We start from the raw sequence: 19,104 nt of genomic DNA on the forward strand, positions 1-19,104 counted from the left end.
TGATTTATTGAAGCACGATAAAAATTTGGGACCTTCAATTAATTCGGAGAATACCACAACAAATTGCTGGCTAGGTATCCCAGGTTCATGTGCCAGCCCGCAGCATCACTGGAGGATGCTGCGCTTCTATGGAGGATGGCCATCATGAAAAAAACCATCATCATAAGCAACATGCAATATGTTTGATACAGTATGTGCTCATGAACTAACTTATTTAACGCCATCTATTTTCAGATGGTGGTCATCCAAAACTGCATGATACTCTAAAATGTCATACATGCATGGCAGAGGATCCGTGCTCCTCTTTTAGAGCTCGTTTGGTTCGCGGAAAAAAAAGAAGAAAAGTGTGGTCAACGAAAAAGTAAAAAGATGTCTCTTGTTTGGTTGGAGTTTTCAGAAGAGAGAGACAGAAAAGTTGTATTCCTGTGGGAATATAATTTCTACGTTTCATGGAAAAGTTTTTCCCATGAAAAATATTGGAAAGTTACTTTCCTGTGAGCCGGAAATCGAAACATTTTTATTTTTTTTCCAAAAAGACCCTTCAGCTATCACCGAGCATTAAAGATCTAATTTTTATTAAGGATATAATAAAAATTATACATAACTTTTTCATAAAAGTGGATGATCAACCAAACATAAACATTCTAGAAATCTGTCACTTTGCATGGTTAATCAAATATGCCAAAAGTATTTTCTCAGACATTCTCTTTCCAAAAATTATATTCCTATAAGAAAAAATACTTTTCGCGAACCAAACGAGCCCTTAGAGAAAAAATATTGCCAGATACAGAATTGCAAACTCTCGTGTTAAGCATGATTCTTATCTCTATGCTTCAAGAATTGTAAACAAGGTCATCCATATCTTTGCCTATGATTCACATCTATTGTTCTACGTGAGACTGGTAGTCTTATGAATCTGTTCTTTGCTGTTTTCTATCATAAGTGTACTATAACTCTTTCTGAAAGTGATTGTTAATAAAAAGTGGCCTTTGGAATAAATTTATGGAAAACGTTCTGCCATCAAATTTATATTTGAAATTAATTTACCTTGATCCATTATGAAAGTCTATCAGCTTTCTTGGAACCTTAAAATTTTAACTCTTGGATATAAAATCAAAAAATCAGTTGGGTTAAGAATAATAGTTAAAAAGAAAATGTTGCAAGAAATAAAAAAAGAAAAGCATTAACATGAGAAAACATTGTTGTTTGCCGGGACAAATTTCAACCTCTTTTTGTCATCACCATCCATAGTCGGATCTAGGCCAAAACGCCAGGTCCACGGTTCCCTGGCAGCTTGCTAAAACCAGCACGAGGGACAACCCCAATGGTCCAATACATCCATTCTACGGGATCTTTTTTGATGACACGATTGGACAAAGATTTAATTGCTGAAAAGGAAAGTAAAATTTAAAAATAAAATATGATCTATGTTGGTCTACTATGCCCATGTTTTTTTTTTCTTTTTGGCTTAGAAAAATTGAAAGGGGGTGAAAGGGACAAGCCCACCCCCGCGTAGCAGCCTCCATCGTGCCAGAAGAATGTTCGATGCAGGCAAAAATGATCATGTGTTAGGTATCCCGGCCGGTTTTAGCTATGCCCATGTATTCACTGGTTATGTGGTAAATCTTATCATGTTTGTTTTACTCGGCGCTACTTTTTGACAAATTTCATGAGATGCTGAGTAAAAATATCCTCTTCTTGTTTCCTCTTTTGTACATGGGCACATTAATCTCCATTACACAATAAGCCATGCAGTTATATTTGACATTACCAGATTTGCCACATTTCTTCAGGCCAAATGGCATTCCTCTCGTTTACCCTGACCAATGTCAAGTCTATCCAGGGCAACGCATAGATATCCATAATAAATATTTTATCAATTTATTGAAAGTAGATGTATAGCATGTGGATATTGTCATAGCAGAAAGATTACTCTGAATGTCACGAATTCGAAATATAGAAACAACTCTCTACATGCACAATCAATCATTTAAAAAGGTAGCAGTTGAATTATTTACATCAAAAACTTGGAAAAAACAGCAACTTGAAAGGTTCGAATATAAAATGTTCTCTAAACGGAGGGTTGCAATCTATACACTGTGGGCCGATTTGTAGAGAGGGTACTTTACAAATGAATTCCACCAATTCCAGCATGCGGGGTGTTAAGACTGAGCAGTATTTAGGGGAGGGCCATCTCCTATTGTATGGCCCATCGCCTACATGCCTTGGTCGTTCTAAAGTAGCTCCACACTAAACTGAAACTAATACCCTTGGCCCTCACAACTCAAACAAAATTTAATCACACATCACAATCAAATGCCTCTTTCTTCTTTTCTTTTTTTATTTTTTTTTTTTGTTGATACAACGGCGGCTAACACTCAATAGTTGTAAATACAGCCAACAAGATCAGAAAATAAAAGACTAAATAAAGGCATAGGCACTGAACCGTGGCCCGTCCAAATGAAACTCCAGTGGCCCGTCCAAAGTGATGGGCTACATAAGAGACAACTAACCAGCATGAATAAACGTGGAGAATGGGCTGATTCCCTCCCACATCACAATCCAATTACCATATTACCCTCAACGTTTTCCATCCACTCTTAATTCTCGAGTACATAATAAAATAGGAGAGCTATTTTGTCTCTGATAAAAGACAAATCATCACAAAATCTAAAATGATATTCTCTCCACTGATTCTTCCAACAAAACACTGGAACACGCTTATCTTCTGGAATAAAATCCATCACGTTTACAGTGCTCGATAACTTTTTCTTATTCCCCCAAATTTATTCCACAAAAGCTGGTGAAGCGTTGTGCACCCTTTCCTTTGCTTCATTATGAGGCCCGCATCACAATGAGAGCAAAACCAGACCAGCTTCTTAAGTGACATTCTTCTGAACTATAATAGCATTAATCAAAGTAGAAAGTAACAGAATAATGGACTCCAACAAGTACAATTAAAAAGCCGGTCAGTCCAGGAAGCAGCACAGGGGTATATAAGTTATTAAATTGTACATGCGCAGAAAAGCATAAAACCTGATTTTGTGTAGAATGGATTTTGTGAGAGAGTAGAGAATTCGTGTTTCCTTTCAAAACCATTTTTTAGGTTTCATAACGTATTAGTTTTTCCAAACAAGGTTCCCCAATCAAATCATAAGAACAAATGTTTTCACTAAACTCATTTATTATGGATCATGTGAGGCCTGCTTTCAAAAAATTTGACATCGAAAACAACCCCTAATCACCGTGATGTATGTTCAATCCACCCTCTTGGGAATAAAACGCAGTCTCACCAATTGCTAGGAAGCATCCTCTTGATGAGAAGAGGATGTAGGGAATGCAATTCTTATAATCCAAAAATGTAATAAATTGATATCATGGAAAAACGTAGCCAAAAAGAATAATCAGATCCAAAGTGCCAATTGCAATCTGAGATCACTTCCATGCTGCTGGATTGTATGAGAGATTTTATAGAAATGAGAAACCTTTTTGACAAATTTCATAACCAGAAAAAAGAAATGCACAAGATCATCTCATCAAGACAAGGAGAAACCAGAGCATAACAAACCAAGCATCGCACATAATCCATTATTTCTTCTCTTTCAGTTCGCAGCGAACACCTGTAAACAGGCAGTATCAGCACAGCATCAGGTACTGAACCGAACCGTTCATGGACTGCTCCTATGGCTCTTCGCCAAGTTCCACCCGCAGGTTGTCATATGGATAGACTTTTGGTGTCTGGAAGCACAAAGAGAACATCAGAACATAACTTCAGCAAAATTTCACCAAGTGTCTCCATGGCAGGCTAGGAAACTCCCCAACCAGAACTCAATATCCTCTTGCCAAATGAGTAGCATGCAAGGTAATCAGAAATTTCCTCTCGTCATAACTTAGACCATGAGAAGTCTATATAAATCAAAAATTACTATTTCTGAAAACTTCTCACCCATTAAGTGTGCCCATATTTTTTCAGTAGCATGAATGAAATCCAGGATTTAAAAGCATCTAAATCAGTTGAATTTTTCTTGAAATGGACTTCAGCAAACCTTCTTGTAATTTGAAATGGAATATCATGCATCCAAGCTCGATAAATTGAGTTATACCCTACGAAATCATGGTTTCAGAGTTCAAAACATGTATTCTGCTCACAAATACCAATTTTACAGCCTTGAATCAGGATAAGAATTTTATTCAGCTAACCATATGTTTAACTTGGAGGTACAAACATAATAAAAGAAGAAAATATAAAACCAAAAACCAGCAGATCAGAAGATAAAAACAATTTGACAAAATTATCTATAGGATGAGGACATAGCAGATGCTTGGATCTTTTCATTGTTCTTGCAGCTCCAGCAATAAGCAAGTGTAATTATAAATTTATCATGATTGGTACAACAGAATTTTTTGTTACATATTAGTGATATTCCCAGAGATGGTATAATGCTTCTATTTGTTGTTAAAGTTCTTGTAACCAATTTAGCAACTGCTCCTGCATATAAAGATGGATTCATTATAGCCTTCCAAAATTACAAGCGGGATTCGACTAGTGCATAAGATAGCTGTGAGATATCTGTCCTACTTGACATGTGATGTTCAAACATCCCACCAAGCAGGAAGCTTGATTGGAGGTCAGCAATCATTGAATTGATATGTGAGATGGCCAATAATAGATGGTGAAGGTTATGTAAAAGATGAAGCACCTCAATAAGTCCTTAGCCCCAAGACACAATATAAGATGTGCTAAGATGCAACTGCATAGTGGGGGCACGGGGTCAGGTCAGATCTGGTACAGGTCAGCTTGGCCTCCGCTATCAAGTATCGAGCACTAAACAACTGACTCAAACCTGATTCAACCAACCAACAAGCATAACTTCCTTGGGCTGAACATGCTGGTGGGTTAAAGAGGCCAAGCCAAACCCAACCTAGAAGAGAGAAGGAAATAGAAGAGGAAAAAAGAAAATTGGAAAAGTAGAAGCAGAGGAAGACAACGTTAATGGCTGGCAAAATTGGAAAAGCAGAAGCAGAGGAAGACAATGTTAATAGCTGGCAGCAATACAGCAACTGGCAAGGAAATGCAAAGGCCGAGTGTCGGTGCAGTGATGAGTGGCCAGAATAATGATTGCTGGTGGGGTCATATCATGGGGATGACTAATGATGAAACCAAATGATAGTCAAGCACGGTGACAGGAGTAAGCATCATGCAGGACAACGGGGCAGCAGCCAGAGATAAGGAGAGGGTGAAGGGAAATTTGGGGGTGGAAGGAATTAGAATAGGATGTGAGGAGGAGATTAAGGAGAAAGGGGAGAGGGCGGTATGAGAGGAGATTGCTGGGGGGGAAGGGGGTGGGAATGATAGGCTCAAAGCAACATCAGAGGAGATGGGCTTGATAATTAGAGTTGGGATATATATAGTTTATATAGTTTTCAATATATTATGCAATATATTATAAAATCAAAAGTTTTAAAAGGTTATGACCTGTCGAGGTCCAGATCCTTGGGTGAAAATACAGCCTAACCAACTAGCAGTTAAGATTTGCAGGAATCATACCCAATCTGGGAACTCAATCAATTTAGTTAGACAGCTCAGGTTGGGCAAATAGGTTCTAGCCATGTTTGTCACACTTCAATTTCAAAAGCCAGGTGCAGAAGACAATTTGGCATGGTGATTTGTCAAGCATAGATTGTTACATCTGAAAATTCTAATCAATCTTTTAGTGGTACGAAAAGTGTGTGCCAATGGAAAGAGAAAGTTTGCTTGAAAGAATACAAGGCATATACAGACCCAGAAAGAGAAAAAGCTGTTCTTGTAGACCCATATAGAACAGACAACCCACATATTTATAAACATGGAAATTAAATTACCTGATGAAATATCCCCCTAGTAATATATGCTGGTGAAATTAACATACCATATTTTCTTCTAGGTGTCAGATAGCATACTTAGTGTAGCAACAACTTGCAGAGCAAGGTTTGTTTTAGGTAATCTCTAAGTCATAGAAATACGGGACTTGGATGGGACAGATCTTCTTCAAGTATCTCTCAATGAATTTATGCTTCAATGCCATGGAAAGATCCAAAGTATTTATCACTAAGTCCATTGTTACAATACTGATAAATACAAAATTATCTAGTAGGCATTGCCAGAGAATAATGAAGTTGGAATGCAAAGGTTGATAATAGAGAAATAAGTTTTATTCTAGAACTTCAGATCGAATATGATGGGCATGGTTTGTATCGGTACAAGCATACATAACCATGATCCAAAGTGGCAATGGATGAGTATAGGAGCATTTGTTTTAGATTTTAATCAAACTATAACAAGATATAAATGCTCAGATAAACCAATGGAGTTGTAGGTCTTTTTAAATGCAATGTGATGAGCGAAGCAACAAGGATCACAATACAATAGGTTAAATCTGATCCATTATTCACAACAGAAACATTGAGCAGATTTTGTTTTTTTACAATTTCTTAACATCAAATCTATTTTTCAGAAAACACAATATTATGCATGTTCTACAAGAGTTGAATGTGACAACAGACCATTAGACAGTAATAGACCACATTCTTTATACAAACAGAGTGTGGGCAAAGAATTTCCATAGAAGCAACTCTCCCTTGACCAGAGAGATTGCTCACTGTGGTGTTCTATCAACCATCAAAAGTGTCAAGCGTTGAACACTAGAAAGAAAATTGCTCACCGTGCTTTTTGAAGGATGTTGTTCAGTGTATTTGACGAATACATAGGGACCATTAGAATGAATATCTCCACTAGGTTGTTGAACTGGTCTCCTCCTCTATCAAGATGTTTTAAGTTGAACTCTAATGCATCTTCAAAGGGTGAGGACTTGGAAAATTGCATCGCTTCTTAAAGATGCAAATTAAAACCCAAAAGAACATGGCAAGGACACTTTGGGGGCTAAAAATAGAGTTGTCTAGGGATCCATTAGGTTCTAATATAGCAGTATTATATATTCAGGGAGGTTCATGTTCCCTATTTGCGTTCAAAACATGCCGGAAGGAATTTGTTGATGATGCACTCATTCAAGGAGGTTAAGAAAACTTGCTGATGGTGCAGTTCGAGAAAGTTAAGGTTACAAACATTCTAAGCGAAGGTAACCATTCGGAGATTGGTTATAACATGGGACCAGTAAAGATGTTAATCTTTCTTTCCTTTTCTCTTTTTTTTTTTTTTTTTTGAGGTAATCCTTTTGATTTCAGCCGATGGAACTCGTTGTTAGAAATATGTTCTGTATGTACCGTCACTGAATCTAGATATGATTTGAATGAATAATATGGAATGGTCTAAAAGGGGGAAAATATGACAACAAAATGGAATTGATACTGTCAAACTTCAAAAGAAAGAAAGAAAGAAAGGGTACTCACATAGGGAACCTTTGATGCTTTGTCATTCCACACGGCTAGCAAACCGATCGTAGCGAAAATGCCCAGCCCTCCGCACAGCCAAGCCAATGCCTCATACTGTGCGCGACAGAAGAGAATTCAACAAAAAATTCGATGATCCATTCAAACATGTCAACGAAAAACCCAAAAGGGCAACAGGAATCAAAACCCTAACATTCAGATAACGAGCATTACCTTCCCGATAGTGGGGGCGAGGCGATCTATGCAGGGCTCCGGGTATGGGGTGCCATTATCCCAAACAAGCTCGTCGTGAACTGGGAGCTGAATCCAGAAGATAAGCAAACAAGCACAAGAAGAAGAAGAATAAAGCGGGGGTCATATAGGGTTCACAGTTATTCCCTTCCAACCAATCTGAGAGAAAGAAGAGCGAGGAATCAGAAGAGGGATCGATTACGGGCTTGTCGGGGACGATGTGCTTGCCGACGGGGAGGCCCATGCCGGAGCGGTTGCGGAGGGAGGAGCCCAGGGATCGCCCCACCACGCCGTGGCCTCCCATAATCCGAGATCCTACGCTGCTTAATCTCCCGGCCATTGCTCCTTCTTCTTCTTTTTTGAAAAAAAAATCCTTCTCTCTTCTATCTCGCTGCTTCTGCTTATCCGGGAGGAAAGGAAACGGGAATCCTCCTCGTCTCGGTGGTTTGCCGTCGTTACGAGTGAGAGAGTCGGATGGATGACTCATGATGGGCGTCATCGCGAACGCCCTTTATCCCGTTCGTTTCCGTTTCATCGGACGGTGCGCGTTGGTGCAACACAAGCATTGTGTCTCCACGTACTCATGCATGGGGCACGCCTCCCTTCCGCCGTACCTTTTCATCGAAGCAGTCTCCATTGCCACCCACTTAAGAAATATCATATGGATAGAGCAGCTAAGAACCCAAAAATCTTCTTTGTGAGTAGGCTTCATGGTTGTTCGTCTTGATAACAAAGATGATGGCCATGCTAAACTTTATTCCTAACTATTTAATGAGTCTATTTTATAGCCAGTTATTGGGGTTTATTTGGCACTTGAGAGCTTGAAAAGCCAGATAACAAGATCTCTTCTTGTTAAGCTATGGACTTACTTGACATCTTTTGAAGCAATGCATACTTCAAAAATCTGTGAACTCGATATCCTCGCTCTCTAATTAAGCTAAAAGATCTCATGGCATGCGTTTTGTGGAAAAGGGTGTTTAAACTTTATTCTACCTGTTTGTTGACAGTCTCCCATGTTAGTGACTTAAAGCAACAGTCAGCTTTGCTAGGAAAGAACCTTTTTGATCGCCTGATTAATGATTTGGGGTTATATTTCAGGTAATTTGAAGGGAGCAATGGCAATATATTTCAGGTAGTATTGGATGAAGCAATGGCAAAATTGGACCCAGATTTCTTCTGGTTGGGGGACGGTGAAACTTTTTGATCTCCAGCTTGGGATTAGACCTTTCCAAAGGCCGGGTCGGGTCAAACCCGGACCGGGCTTTGCCCAAAGGTAGAAAACTTCAGTTACGCCACGGCTAGGCTCGACTGGCCTTTGAGCCTATGTTCTACAACTGAGCTCGCCTCTGCACGGGCTTCAAGCTTCAAATTTCATGACCATTTTTTAATTTTTTAAGATACAAAAATACTAAAAATATTTTAAAATATTTTTAAAAAAAATACTAAATGTGAATAGTTAATTATTGCCGCCAATTTTAGAATATATTTATTATCCCATCAAGTTTCCATATTAACAACAATTATCAGTTAAATCTACAAATATATCAAATATAAATAAAAAAGGGCTGGGCTGGGCTTGGGCCTGGCTTTAATCCGATGTCCAAGCCTGACACAGTTATTAAACGGATCTATATTCCAGACCGAGCCATGCCCGCTGGGCCTAACATTTTTCGCTCCAGCCGTCCAAAAAGCTTTGGGCTTAGTGGGCCCGTTGGACTACCCGGCCGTGAACAAGTCATGAAACGGACATCCACCCCATGTGCCGCCGTGTGATCTTGACCGTCGGATTCAGCAGGAAACACCGTTGTCGGTTTTGCTTCTGGATTCGGAGGAGGGATGTTTGTCTTTTTTCTGAAGCACGCATTTCTTTTATCACATTCATATGCTCCTCATGCATTTGTTCGTGGTTTCAGTTCGAGGAATCGATTGCTATTAATTTAATGTGACTTTAGAGGGGGCAGTCTTGGGAAGCATGAGATCGCTGTCCCCGGATGGACTTGGAATATGGAGGTTTAATGGAACACCTCTAATTTGTCCCCCAACTGCAGATGGGTTTTCTGGGTTTTTAAAGAGAAAAGCCCATGGTCATGTATAAAATTAGGTATTTAGTTACGTGGTTTTTAACGAAAAAGTCAACTCCGGCAGCAGAGACACGATGGCGGATAGTTGCAATCTTTTTTTCCAATCTTTCCACCATATGAATATGAATGCTATTTTTATCTTATCAAGCGTGCCAGAAAAGGATACCTCTGCTCGGAATTAATAAAATTCAACCATGGTTATAACCAGGATGGAAAAAAAACAAGATTGGCTGGAGTAACATCCTTTGTTATGATCAGGCATCACAATAACCTTGATGGCCCTTGAGATTTCTATTTCCATAAAATAAATTAATGCGGTGTTTGGTTCGCGACCAGAATTAGAATTGAATTGAAAATCATAATGGCATGTTCGGTTCATGGCTGAAATTGGAATCAAAATGTAATTTGCATACTAAAAAAGTGTAGTAATTAAATTTTGAAGATTACAGAATTTTTTATTTTTTTAAAAAATCAAAATGAGAACAAAATTTTTTTTGACCAACTAGCTAGAATAAGAGTTACCCGTTCATATTCCTCTCTCTCCAAATCAAATATGCCATAAAATTTTGAGGTAAATTAAAAAAAATTAAAATAATAATTGGCTCCGGCATGGTTCAACATTGAGTGCAATATGGCTGAAACTTTGAGATTGTTGGCCGGTGATTTGATGGTTCCTAATCGCACGCGGACATGTCCCTTCCGAAAAATATATCACATGTGAGCATATTCGTTGATGATTAGATGAAGGAAGAAATTTCTCGAGCAGCTTTGGATGCAAAATAATTAGAGGATATCCCTCGCCATCACTTATTCTACGAGATATTTTTTTTACACCTCCGAAATAGAGTAATGCCACGGGCGCGGGGATATTCCCTCACCTCATAAATCTATTCCACCTGATGGTCGGATAGATTTATGATTGTAGACTTGGGGAAAATCCTATTATTGCCGAGGTAAAAAAAGGGGAACAAAGGCCTTTGCCATGCCCGGTGTATGTTACAGGTCAGATCTATCATCCTGGAGGGTGATTCTACTACCGTTATCAGTTAGATTCAGGGGGATCCTAAGGGTGACGGTAGCGACCATCACTTGCTCCGGGACATTTAGGCTATGGTGATGGATGGATGGGCCTTTCAGGTCAAGCATATTTACCGTGAAGCCAATGGTGCGGCGAATTGGGTGGCTGCGTATATAACTAATCATTCCGAAGGCACCTTGTGGACTGGAGATGGAGAGCTGCCTTTGGCACTCCGAGGTATCCTATTTTTTGACTTTATTGGGTGTATCCGTACCCATCAGGTATGATCCACCCGCATTAGCAAAAAAAAAAGGAACAAATTTCTACCTTAAATATTTAATGACAATATTTTTCTAGACAAAGATCCATTTGTGCAGGGCGAGTAGGGTGGAAGTGATTCTTCTAATTGTCATAAAATAACAACTCCATACTTAGCCAGTCTTTTTGGGTGGGTCTCCGGAAATAAAAATCCAACTATGCACAACCTCCTTCTATTGAAGAGCGAAGAGGAAACAACGCCATTGAAGTTGATATTTGGAGATGAGGAGTTCTTCATTGTATTGTGTGAGGCCAATAGAGTGGCGGACTGAGCGGCTGCATATGTAGCGAGTAGGGCTGTCAACGAGCCGAGCCGAGCCCGAGCCACAGCAGGCTCGGCTCGGCTCGTTCCATAAAAATCTAGGCTCGGGCTCGGTACCGAGCCCTGTACTGGGCTCGGGCTCGGGCTCGCCTAGCACAGCCCCGGCTCGGGCTCGAGCTCGTGAGGCTCGTTTGCCCGAGCCCGAGCCTGCCCCGGCGGCCGGCGCCCCATCTCTCATTCATCGGAGGACGGGAGGAGAGAAGAACGAAGGAAATAAATAAAAAAAGAAAGAAGAGAAGAAAGAAGGGGGCGGCCGCGAGCACCACCGGCACAGGCGTCGGCCGCGGGTCGACCGCAGGCGCTGTCAGAAACTAAAGTCCATCTGAGCGCCCTCAGAGAGAAATCGAAGCGCCAGAAAATACAAGAAAGAGCAGATCCAGAGGGATTCTTTAAAGAAGGGGGTGGGTTCAAGAACTGACCGCATCGGAAGAGTTATCAGAGTCCATATCGGGGCGGAGGCGCTGGTACAGCTGGGGGCTCCGGTAGATGGAGCCAGGAGCGGGGCGGGAGATGATGCGGGGAACGCCCTCGAGGGAGACGGTGCCCATATAGAAGAGCATCCCGGCGACGTACAGGAGCGGCGCGAAGAGGAAGATGGCCTGCCGCCGGAGGAGGAGCGATAGTACCATCCACGCCAACCGCTGCAGAAGGGTCCGCGGCGCCTGGAGGGCCCGTCCGGAGGCGGACTTGGAGGGACCTCGATGCAGAAACGGCCGGATGGGGCGGCGGCGCTTCACGCTTGTTGCCTTCCCCGCCGGGGGCGACGGCATCGGGGGCGGAGAAGGGAAAGGAGGTTGCGACGAAGCTTCTCGGAGAGCTGGATCGGGTGTACGGCGTCGTCATCGTCGTCGGAGGGGAGGGGGCATCGGCTTCGAGCTTGGGGGCGAGCTGGCGAGGAGAACGGAGAAGCAAGGAGGGCTAGGGCTAGGGAATGTTCTGGAGAAACCAAGAAGAAAGAAATTAAAGAAATTAAAAATGGGTTAACGGGTTGGGTTCGGTTAATGGGTTGAGTCCGAATCCGAATCAATTCAATTCGATTTAAGGATTTGGGTTAGCTCGGGTTGGGTCTGATCTAAATCCAACTGGGTTCAATTAGATTAGGATTGAAATTGATTGAGCCAAATAAAATTTAATTGGGTTGAGTCCAAATTTAATTGGGACCCAATTAAATTGTTAATTGGGCTGAGCCCTCATTTGGGCTCGTTTGGGCTCGTGAGCTGCTCGGGCTCGAGCTCGGGCTCGGGCTCGGATTTAAACGGGCCTCATTTTAGGCTCGGGCTCGGGCTCGTTTGACTAACGAGCCGAGCCCGAGCCGGGCTTTTACCGAGCCGGGCCCGAGCCAAGCCCGAGTAGCTCGGCCCGTTGACAGCCCTAGTAGCGAGCCATTCAGAATGCATCCTGGGGGCTGGAAAGGGAGAGTTGTCTAAAGTACTTTAGGACCAGTTATTTGCCAATTTTATTGGATGTATTTGTTCTTATGATGTATGAAATACCCATTTTTGGAGAGAGAGAGAGAGAGAGAGAGAGAGAGAGAGAGAGAGAGAGAGTACTCCGTTGGACCCTAGGGATTCAAGTCAACGGGAAATATATTAGGAGCAGGCAAAAGCTTTTCTCATGCCTTTTCTGTTGGGCCCACCAATACTTCACAAAGGCTACCACCATATGATTCACACCTCCATTAATGCCATCCTTATTTCTCGTATCTTAGCATGTGCTCTTATGGTCCATGCTAGGGTTCAAACCGAGGCCGCCGGTATTCAGAATTTTATCAATTGGACCAGTTAGTAAACTCGGATCGTTGCAACAAGTTCAGAAAGGTGATGAAAAATCTCTGCTTGCTAGGAAGTTGTATCAAAAACCTAGGGTTAAATTTCAACTTAATTTATTGTAAGTTATGCAAGAGTGTTACTCTATTGTGTAGCTCAGAATTACCTGTTTGCCTTGTACCGTTCCTTATTTTATTTTATTTTTGTTGGAAATCGAGTCCTAAGATTCTCAATTAATAAAAACAGAAAACAGGAAGTTCTTTTATATATGCACAACGGGAGGGTAAATAAACAGGCGAAGTCCACATCGGAGGCAACAAGTCGAGTGCTCCGTGGCTGCTGGCTTTATTGTTGGCATTCAATTTGACTATGGCCCACACAACTGAGTTCATGCCATGGTTGGTGGCCGAAAAATACATAATTTTTTAAATATTTAATTTTTTAATTTATAATAATTTAGTGACGACCATTCTATTATAGAATTTAATGATGAAAACCATCAGAAAATTTAGTTACACATATTTTTGTAATTAAATCAGTAACAAAAGTTTCGGTCATAAATTTTATATTAATAAGTGAAAATACCGAAATTTTCGATACCATACACCGTGTTTTCTGGTTGTGGAAGTTAAGAAGCGGAACATTCCTGCTACCAAAAGTCCTGTAATCCCATGTGGGAAGGGACCCAGTGGAACAAGGACCGAACCGAAAGTGCCAAGAGCTAACAGATAACTGCCTGCTTCATTTATGAGCAATCCAACTGCCAAATTCTACAACCATATCTATAGACCCGCGCGCACCTTCTATGCTTCTTCCAATACTTAATCTGATGTTTACTACGATCATCTAACAACTAAACACTATTGTCTTATGTAAGAACCTCATTCATCAAATGTTGGCAACTTTCTCCTGCGACACGTTCTATACTTCTTCCCATACTTAATCTGATGTTTATTAATATCATCTAACAACTAAAGACTATTGTCTTATGAAGGAACCTCATTCGTCAAAAGTTGGCAACTTAATTTCTCCTGCAACCTGATTTCTAATTAGCTGTATAAGTGGTGGTAGAACGACCGCCTGGGTTTCTATTTGTTGTGAATCGATAGTCCTCGTTGGGGCTTTGGGTAGTCCATGGTTAGCAGGTCCGAGACGGCTCTCATTTCGCTAGCTGAGCTCTACGGTTACTTTATAATTAGACTCGTATTCTAGCAATAAGCGCACTCCCGATCTCACCTACACAACAAAGAGATCATAGCATGTCACGATCTCTCTCTTGAATCTCCAATCTAAATTACCTATAATGTTTTTAAAATTAAAAAAAAATTAATGACCAAATTTCTGCTACAGTAGATGAACTTCGCATGCACGAAGTGCATGCACGCACTGACCATTTGCATGCCCTTTCCACCTTCAATAGGAGGACATGGTGCAGGAAGTGGGCAATGAGTCCCGAGTTTCTCACCACTAACTATCAACACTGCTCCCCACACCCATCTAAAACTACAAGAAAAATTATGTGCAACTTACCACTGGTCGAGTTCGTGGCAATCCAGCATGAGAGGAAGGCATTAGAACCTCACTTCCTGCACATCCCATCACTATCAATAATCCTGAACTAAGCATCATGTTATGAAGAGAAGGGTGTAGAGCAAAAAAATATGCAAGATAATATTGAGAAAATGAAGCAATAGAGGGAAGATCTTTTTACCCAAGCAATATATATCTGTAGTACACTGATAAGAGAACCAGGTCATAGCAACGAGCAAAATGCATATAGCCTGTGATACCTAACTAATTTTAAACATCTAAAGAGAAGGTAGGAAGAGGACAGCGAGAGAGGGCTTCAGTTGTGAGATGGGGGATGTGTTCTAGGGCCCATATAATCCAAATTGAACCCTGGATTTTCGCGAGGCACACGCCATGAAACCTTAGCCAGCGATGGGATTCGAACAGCATCTGATACTGCATCTCTCTTTGGCTCGACAACCTTCATAGGAGCCTCCAAGCCTTTCGGCCTTTCCATGGTTGCACTGCTCCGAATCTCTTCCTCTGATGATGCTGGCTTCAGTGGGGCTGAAGTCTTGTCGTCGAGCTTCGCGACTGCAGCATCCTGAAAAGGAATGAAAGGTTAGAAAGAGATCAGGACAAGGCCATGTAGTCTTTCCACACAAAGGTGGCAAAGGTGTTGCACCAACCTTCCTTGAGTGATGGAAAGCTCTGCTGAAATCTTTGTCATGAACACTTGGATGACGGCCATCGCATGCACTGATAAAAACAGATAGTAGGAGAATGAAGAGAAGAAGAGAAGGCATGGTGGCGTTCGTCGCAAAGCTGATGTTTGGGTGGGAGTTTGATGAGAGTAGGAGAAGAGTATATGTAGATAGTGGCATTAAATGCAGGTGTGTATGAGATTGAAAGGAAGCGTGGTAGTGTTTTTCTCTAAGGGGACATGCAGAGGGATGGGTGATAGGGAGAGGAGAGCAGAGAGCAAGAAGAGAAAGGAGATAAGAAAGGGCGGACTCCTCTGTCTACCCCTTCGACTAGTCTTTCAACGGAGGGAGATGAGGGAAAAGGGACCTGAGAGGTTCCCTTGTGAATTTATAACTTATAAGCGTGGTAGGTTTTGAGTGAAAGTGTGAAACCGAGGTTTTTCTAAGAAACCTTTTTGTCTCTGTATGGAGACTGTGATTTAGGGAATTGGGATCAGTGTCGGCTGGAAGAAGATGCAGCTTAGGAAATGTTGTTATAAAATAACCATTCTTGTACCTGCTTTTAGCTTCCGTGCATTTGGGGGGTTAGAGAGAGAGCAGGATAAACAAAATATAATAAGAAATTTGTTTGGATCATGGGCCCCCATAAAAAAAGTTTTGCTTTGTCACATCTTTTATTTTCCTGTTCATGAAATATCGTATGGACGTAGTAAATGCAATTGCTCGAGAGAGGATTGGGGTCAATATCTATTTGAGGGCACCCGCAACTAGAATATGATATTCACTTTTTTTTCAAAAATGGCACTCAACACCTATTACTATATCATCTTTTATCTACAATTAGGGCGCGAGTGTGATTAGAAGGTTACTTGCATGTGAACTGAGATTTTTTTTGTTGTTTTGAAAAAAGATGATGCATTTATAATCCCACATGTGCTTATACGAAATTATTCAAAAATTGAAATATGATTTTTATCTAATATAGGATATATAATTAATCAATTTTGGCATATATATTTCATTAAGTCCTAACTAGAAGCTAGAGCCCTAAAGTTTTTTTGAGAAACTTGCAAAGCATTACTTTGTATTATTTTAGAGGAGACTGGAGTCCTCTTAAGAAGAGGAGACTGCTACATACAAAACTTTTCAAAGTAAAATCTTTAAAATATAGTATCCCATCTAGCACCAAGTTTCTAATATTAATAAGATAGAGCGGCAAGCTAATATTTGTTGAAATTTATTGCCAAGTCCTAATTTTATTAATATTTTTATTAGTTACTCATTAGTTCTAATAACTTTAGGATTCATATCCATATTAAGTTGGGTTGAGCTTTAAGCTCAATATAACCAAGTTTATGTTTTAATGGAAGATAGTGATGTTTTATATTTCAACATAATTGGGATAATGAATTTTTTTTAGTAGGAGAGAGCTTATAGTTTTATTAAGAAGGGAAGAGAGTGACTTGAGAGAGAGAGAGAGAGAGAGGAGCGTCTTGTAAGGGCGTGAGACTTCTTTATGAGAGTTATTATTTCGGTATTTATTTCTTTTAAATTAATTTATTTTTCTCTCTCTAGCTTTTTTTTCTTCCACTATTGTTAATTGATTTAAGTGGTACTTGTTCTGGATTCGGAGCACATTTGATTTCTCTTGGATATATAGCATGCCATTTTACAGAGTTAAGCCCTTACCAAATAGCTAAGAAAATAAATATAACATTCTTTATAACTATTAAGTACGAATTGTTGAGTACACCATCCAGGAAAATACTCAAGAATGAGACTACCATAATGTAGAAGTATATATATCCCACTTAACTGTTTCTGTAATACACCAATTAGAACTTTTTAAATGTGAAGGCATATAGTTTTACTAAAAATTTCTTAAATACGAAAGCCTATGGTCCACAAAACTCTTTTCTCAATCTGAGTTTGTAGACATTAATTGTTCAGATATTATGTATATGACGAAGTTGACACATTGTCGTTATAGTGCATGCATATATGATCAGCACAAGTGTGGTATATGCCCACTTGTTAGATATGAAATAAATTTATAATCAAGAAGTAGATGGTCACCAGCATAGTTGAGATTGAGCTAGTTATGGAATAAGCTTCAACAAATTAACGAGGCTTGTGTTTAGAATGACTTGCACAGATAACCGTTGGTGTGTACGTAATAAATAAACAAAGCAGGCCCCATGCAGGCGGCAGCTCTCTTGGCAACCACGCACGAACGTCCGAGCCCACCAAGCGCATGATAGCCCGTACGTGGGCCCCAGCATTTTAACAAGGCCGGGGAAGAGAGTGGGAGAGGGTGCCGCCTCGTTCCGCGGGCGCGAGCCCACCACATGTGCGGCCCTTGCGGGAGGGAAAGGGGCTCGCCCGCTCCGCGTGGATTCTGAGGCCATGGGGCCCAAAGAAAGAGAGCAGATGTGTGGGTGAAGTTGGTGGGTCCGCTGGATGCCTCGCCGCGGCGAAATGGCCGACGGGTTCAGGGACGGCGGCGCGGTGGGGGACCGGACCGGACCGGATGCTGTTGCGGTCTTACGGAGAAGCGGGGTGGGGAATGGGGATTCGTGAGGCGTCGGATTTGACACGGGCCGTGCTGGGTAAAGCGCTTGCACGGAAGCGCGTGTCTCGGCGCGCAGGTCGCCTCCCTCGGCTCCGTTGTCTGGACGGAGCCATGCTTCTTTCTTTCACGTACGGTCGCGGAGTCCTTGGCTCTCGCTTGGGCCATGTGATCGGTAGCGGATATTTCTTTTCCTCTTCGTCCCTTAAATCACGTTGAATGCGTGGGAGAGGGATCTTAGGTTAGATGTGACATCTTTTATAAGGGAAATTTAAAAGGGTTTAGCTGCGGCACTCCGAAGCCCTTTTTAGTTCTTTTACTGCCGGATTTTTTTCTGGACGTCGGATTTATGATGGGCGGCATTGATTTACCCACCGGCAACCGGTTTTAACTGGTCATGTGCGTGGCTGGTGCGGTAAATAATTCAAATTGCCTGGGCGATTTGGAAACGAAAGGGATGGCTGGGGGGTAGTTCTAAATACACCCCCCCTATTGCTCAGGACACCCCCCAAAAATAAAAAAAAAATACCCAAACTAACCTTTAGTGTAATTACCATATTGCCCTTGAAATTTTCTCAGTACACCCCCCTTCCTCCTCCTCCGTTTCGTGCTCCGTTCGGCACTGGATCGCCGAACAAAATGCTTCTGTTCGGCTGAACGGTGCCGAACAGAAGGCTTCTGTTCGGCGATCCAGTGCCGAACAGAAGGCTTCTGTTCGGCAACCCTCAACCGAACAGAATCCTTCTGTTCGGCGGAGGGGAGGGGAGGAGGGGTAGGAGGGTGGGGAGGAGGCGGCGGAGGGGGGAGGGGTAGTTGGAGGAGGGGGAGGTGGAGGAGGGGGAGGAGGAGGGGGAGGTGGAGGAGAAGGGGGTGGGAGGAGGAGGCAAAGAAGGGGGAGAAGGCGGAGGGGGATGCAGAGTAAGATGGGATGGGGATGGGGGGCGGAGGTAGAGGGGTGGAGGAGTAGGAGGAGGGAGGAGGGAGGAGGAGGAGGAGGCAGAGGCGGGGCGGAGGAGGAGGGGAGAGGGATGAGGGGGAGGCAGAGGTGGGCGGGAAGAGGGGGAGGGGGAGGAGGAGGATGAGGAGGGGGGAGGAGGAGGAGGCAGAGGCGGGGCGGAGGAGGAGGGGAGAGGGATGAGGGGGAGGCAGAGGTGGGCGGGAAGAGGGGGAGGGGGAGGAGGAGGATGGGGAGGGGGGAGG

At 42.0% G+C, this 19,104-nt stretch overlaps 2 protein-coding genes across 2 annotated transcripts; both read right to left on the reverse strand.

Annotated features, from left to right (window-relative positions):
- Positions 1–2,570: 2,570 nt before the first annotated feature.
- On the reverse strand, positions 2,571–8,118 carry LOC103712151 (NADH dehydrogenase [ubiquinone] 1 beta subcomplex subunit 8, mitochondrial-like). The gene is made up of 4 exons (XM_008798595.6): positions 7,820–8,118; positions 7,600–7,686; positions 7,387–7,482; positions 2,571–3,738 (listed from the first exon to the last, which is right to left on the reverse strand). The coding sequence occupies exons 1-4, from the start codon at positions 8,114–8,116 to the stop codon at positions 3,682–3,684; spliced, it is 537 nt and encodes a 178-aa protein (XP_008796817.4). The 5' UTR covers positions 8,117–8,118; the 3' UTR covers positions 2,571–3,681.
- Positions 8,119–14,968: 6,850 nt separating this feature from the next.
- On the reverse strand, positions 14,969–15,437 carry LOC149753407 (root meristem growth factor 10). The gene is made up of 2 exons (XM_089923745.1): positions 15,321–15,437; positions 14,969–15,235 (listed from the first exon to the last, which is right to left on the reverse strand). The coding sequence occupies exons 1-2, from the start codon at positions 15,435–15,437 to the stop codon at positions 14,969–14,971; spliced, it is 384 nt and encodes a 127-aa protein (XP_089779871.1).
- Positions 15,438–19,104: the final 3,667 nt, after the last annotated feature.

The sequence above is a fragment of the Phoenix dactylifera genome, chromosome 6 (assembly GCF_051530095.1).
Source record: "Phoenix dactylifera cultivar Ajwa chromosome 6, Ajwa_hap1_PhDact_Kaust_v1.1, whole genome shotgun sequence".
Taxonomy (NCBI): domain Eukaryota; kingdom Viridiplantae; phylum Streptophyta; class Magnoliopsida; order Arecales; family Arecaceae; genus Phoenix; species Phoenix dactylifera.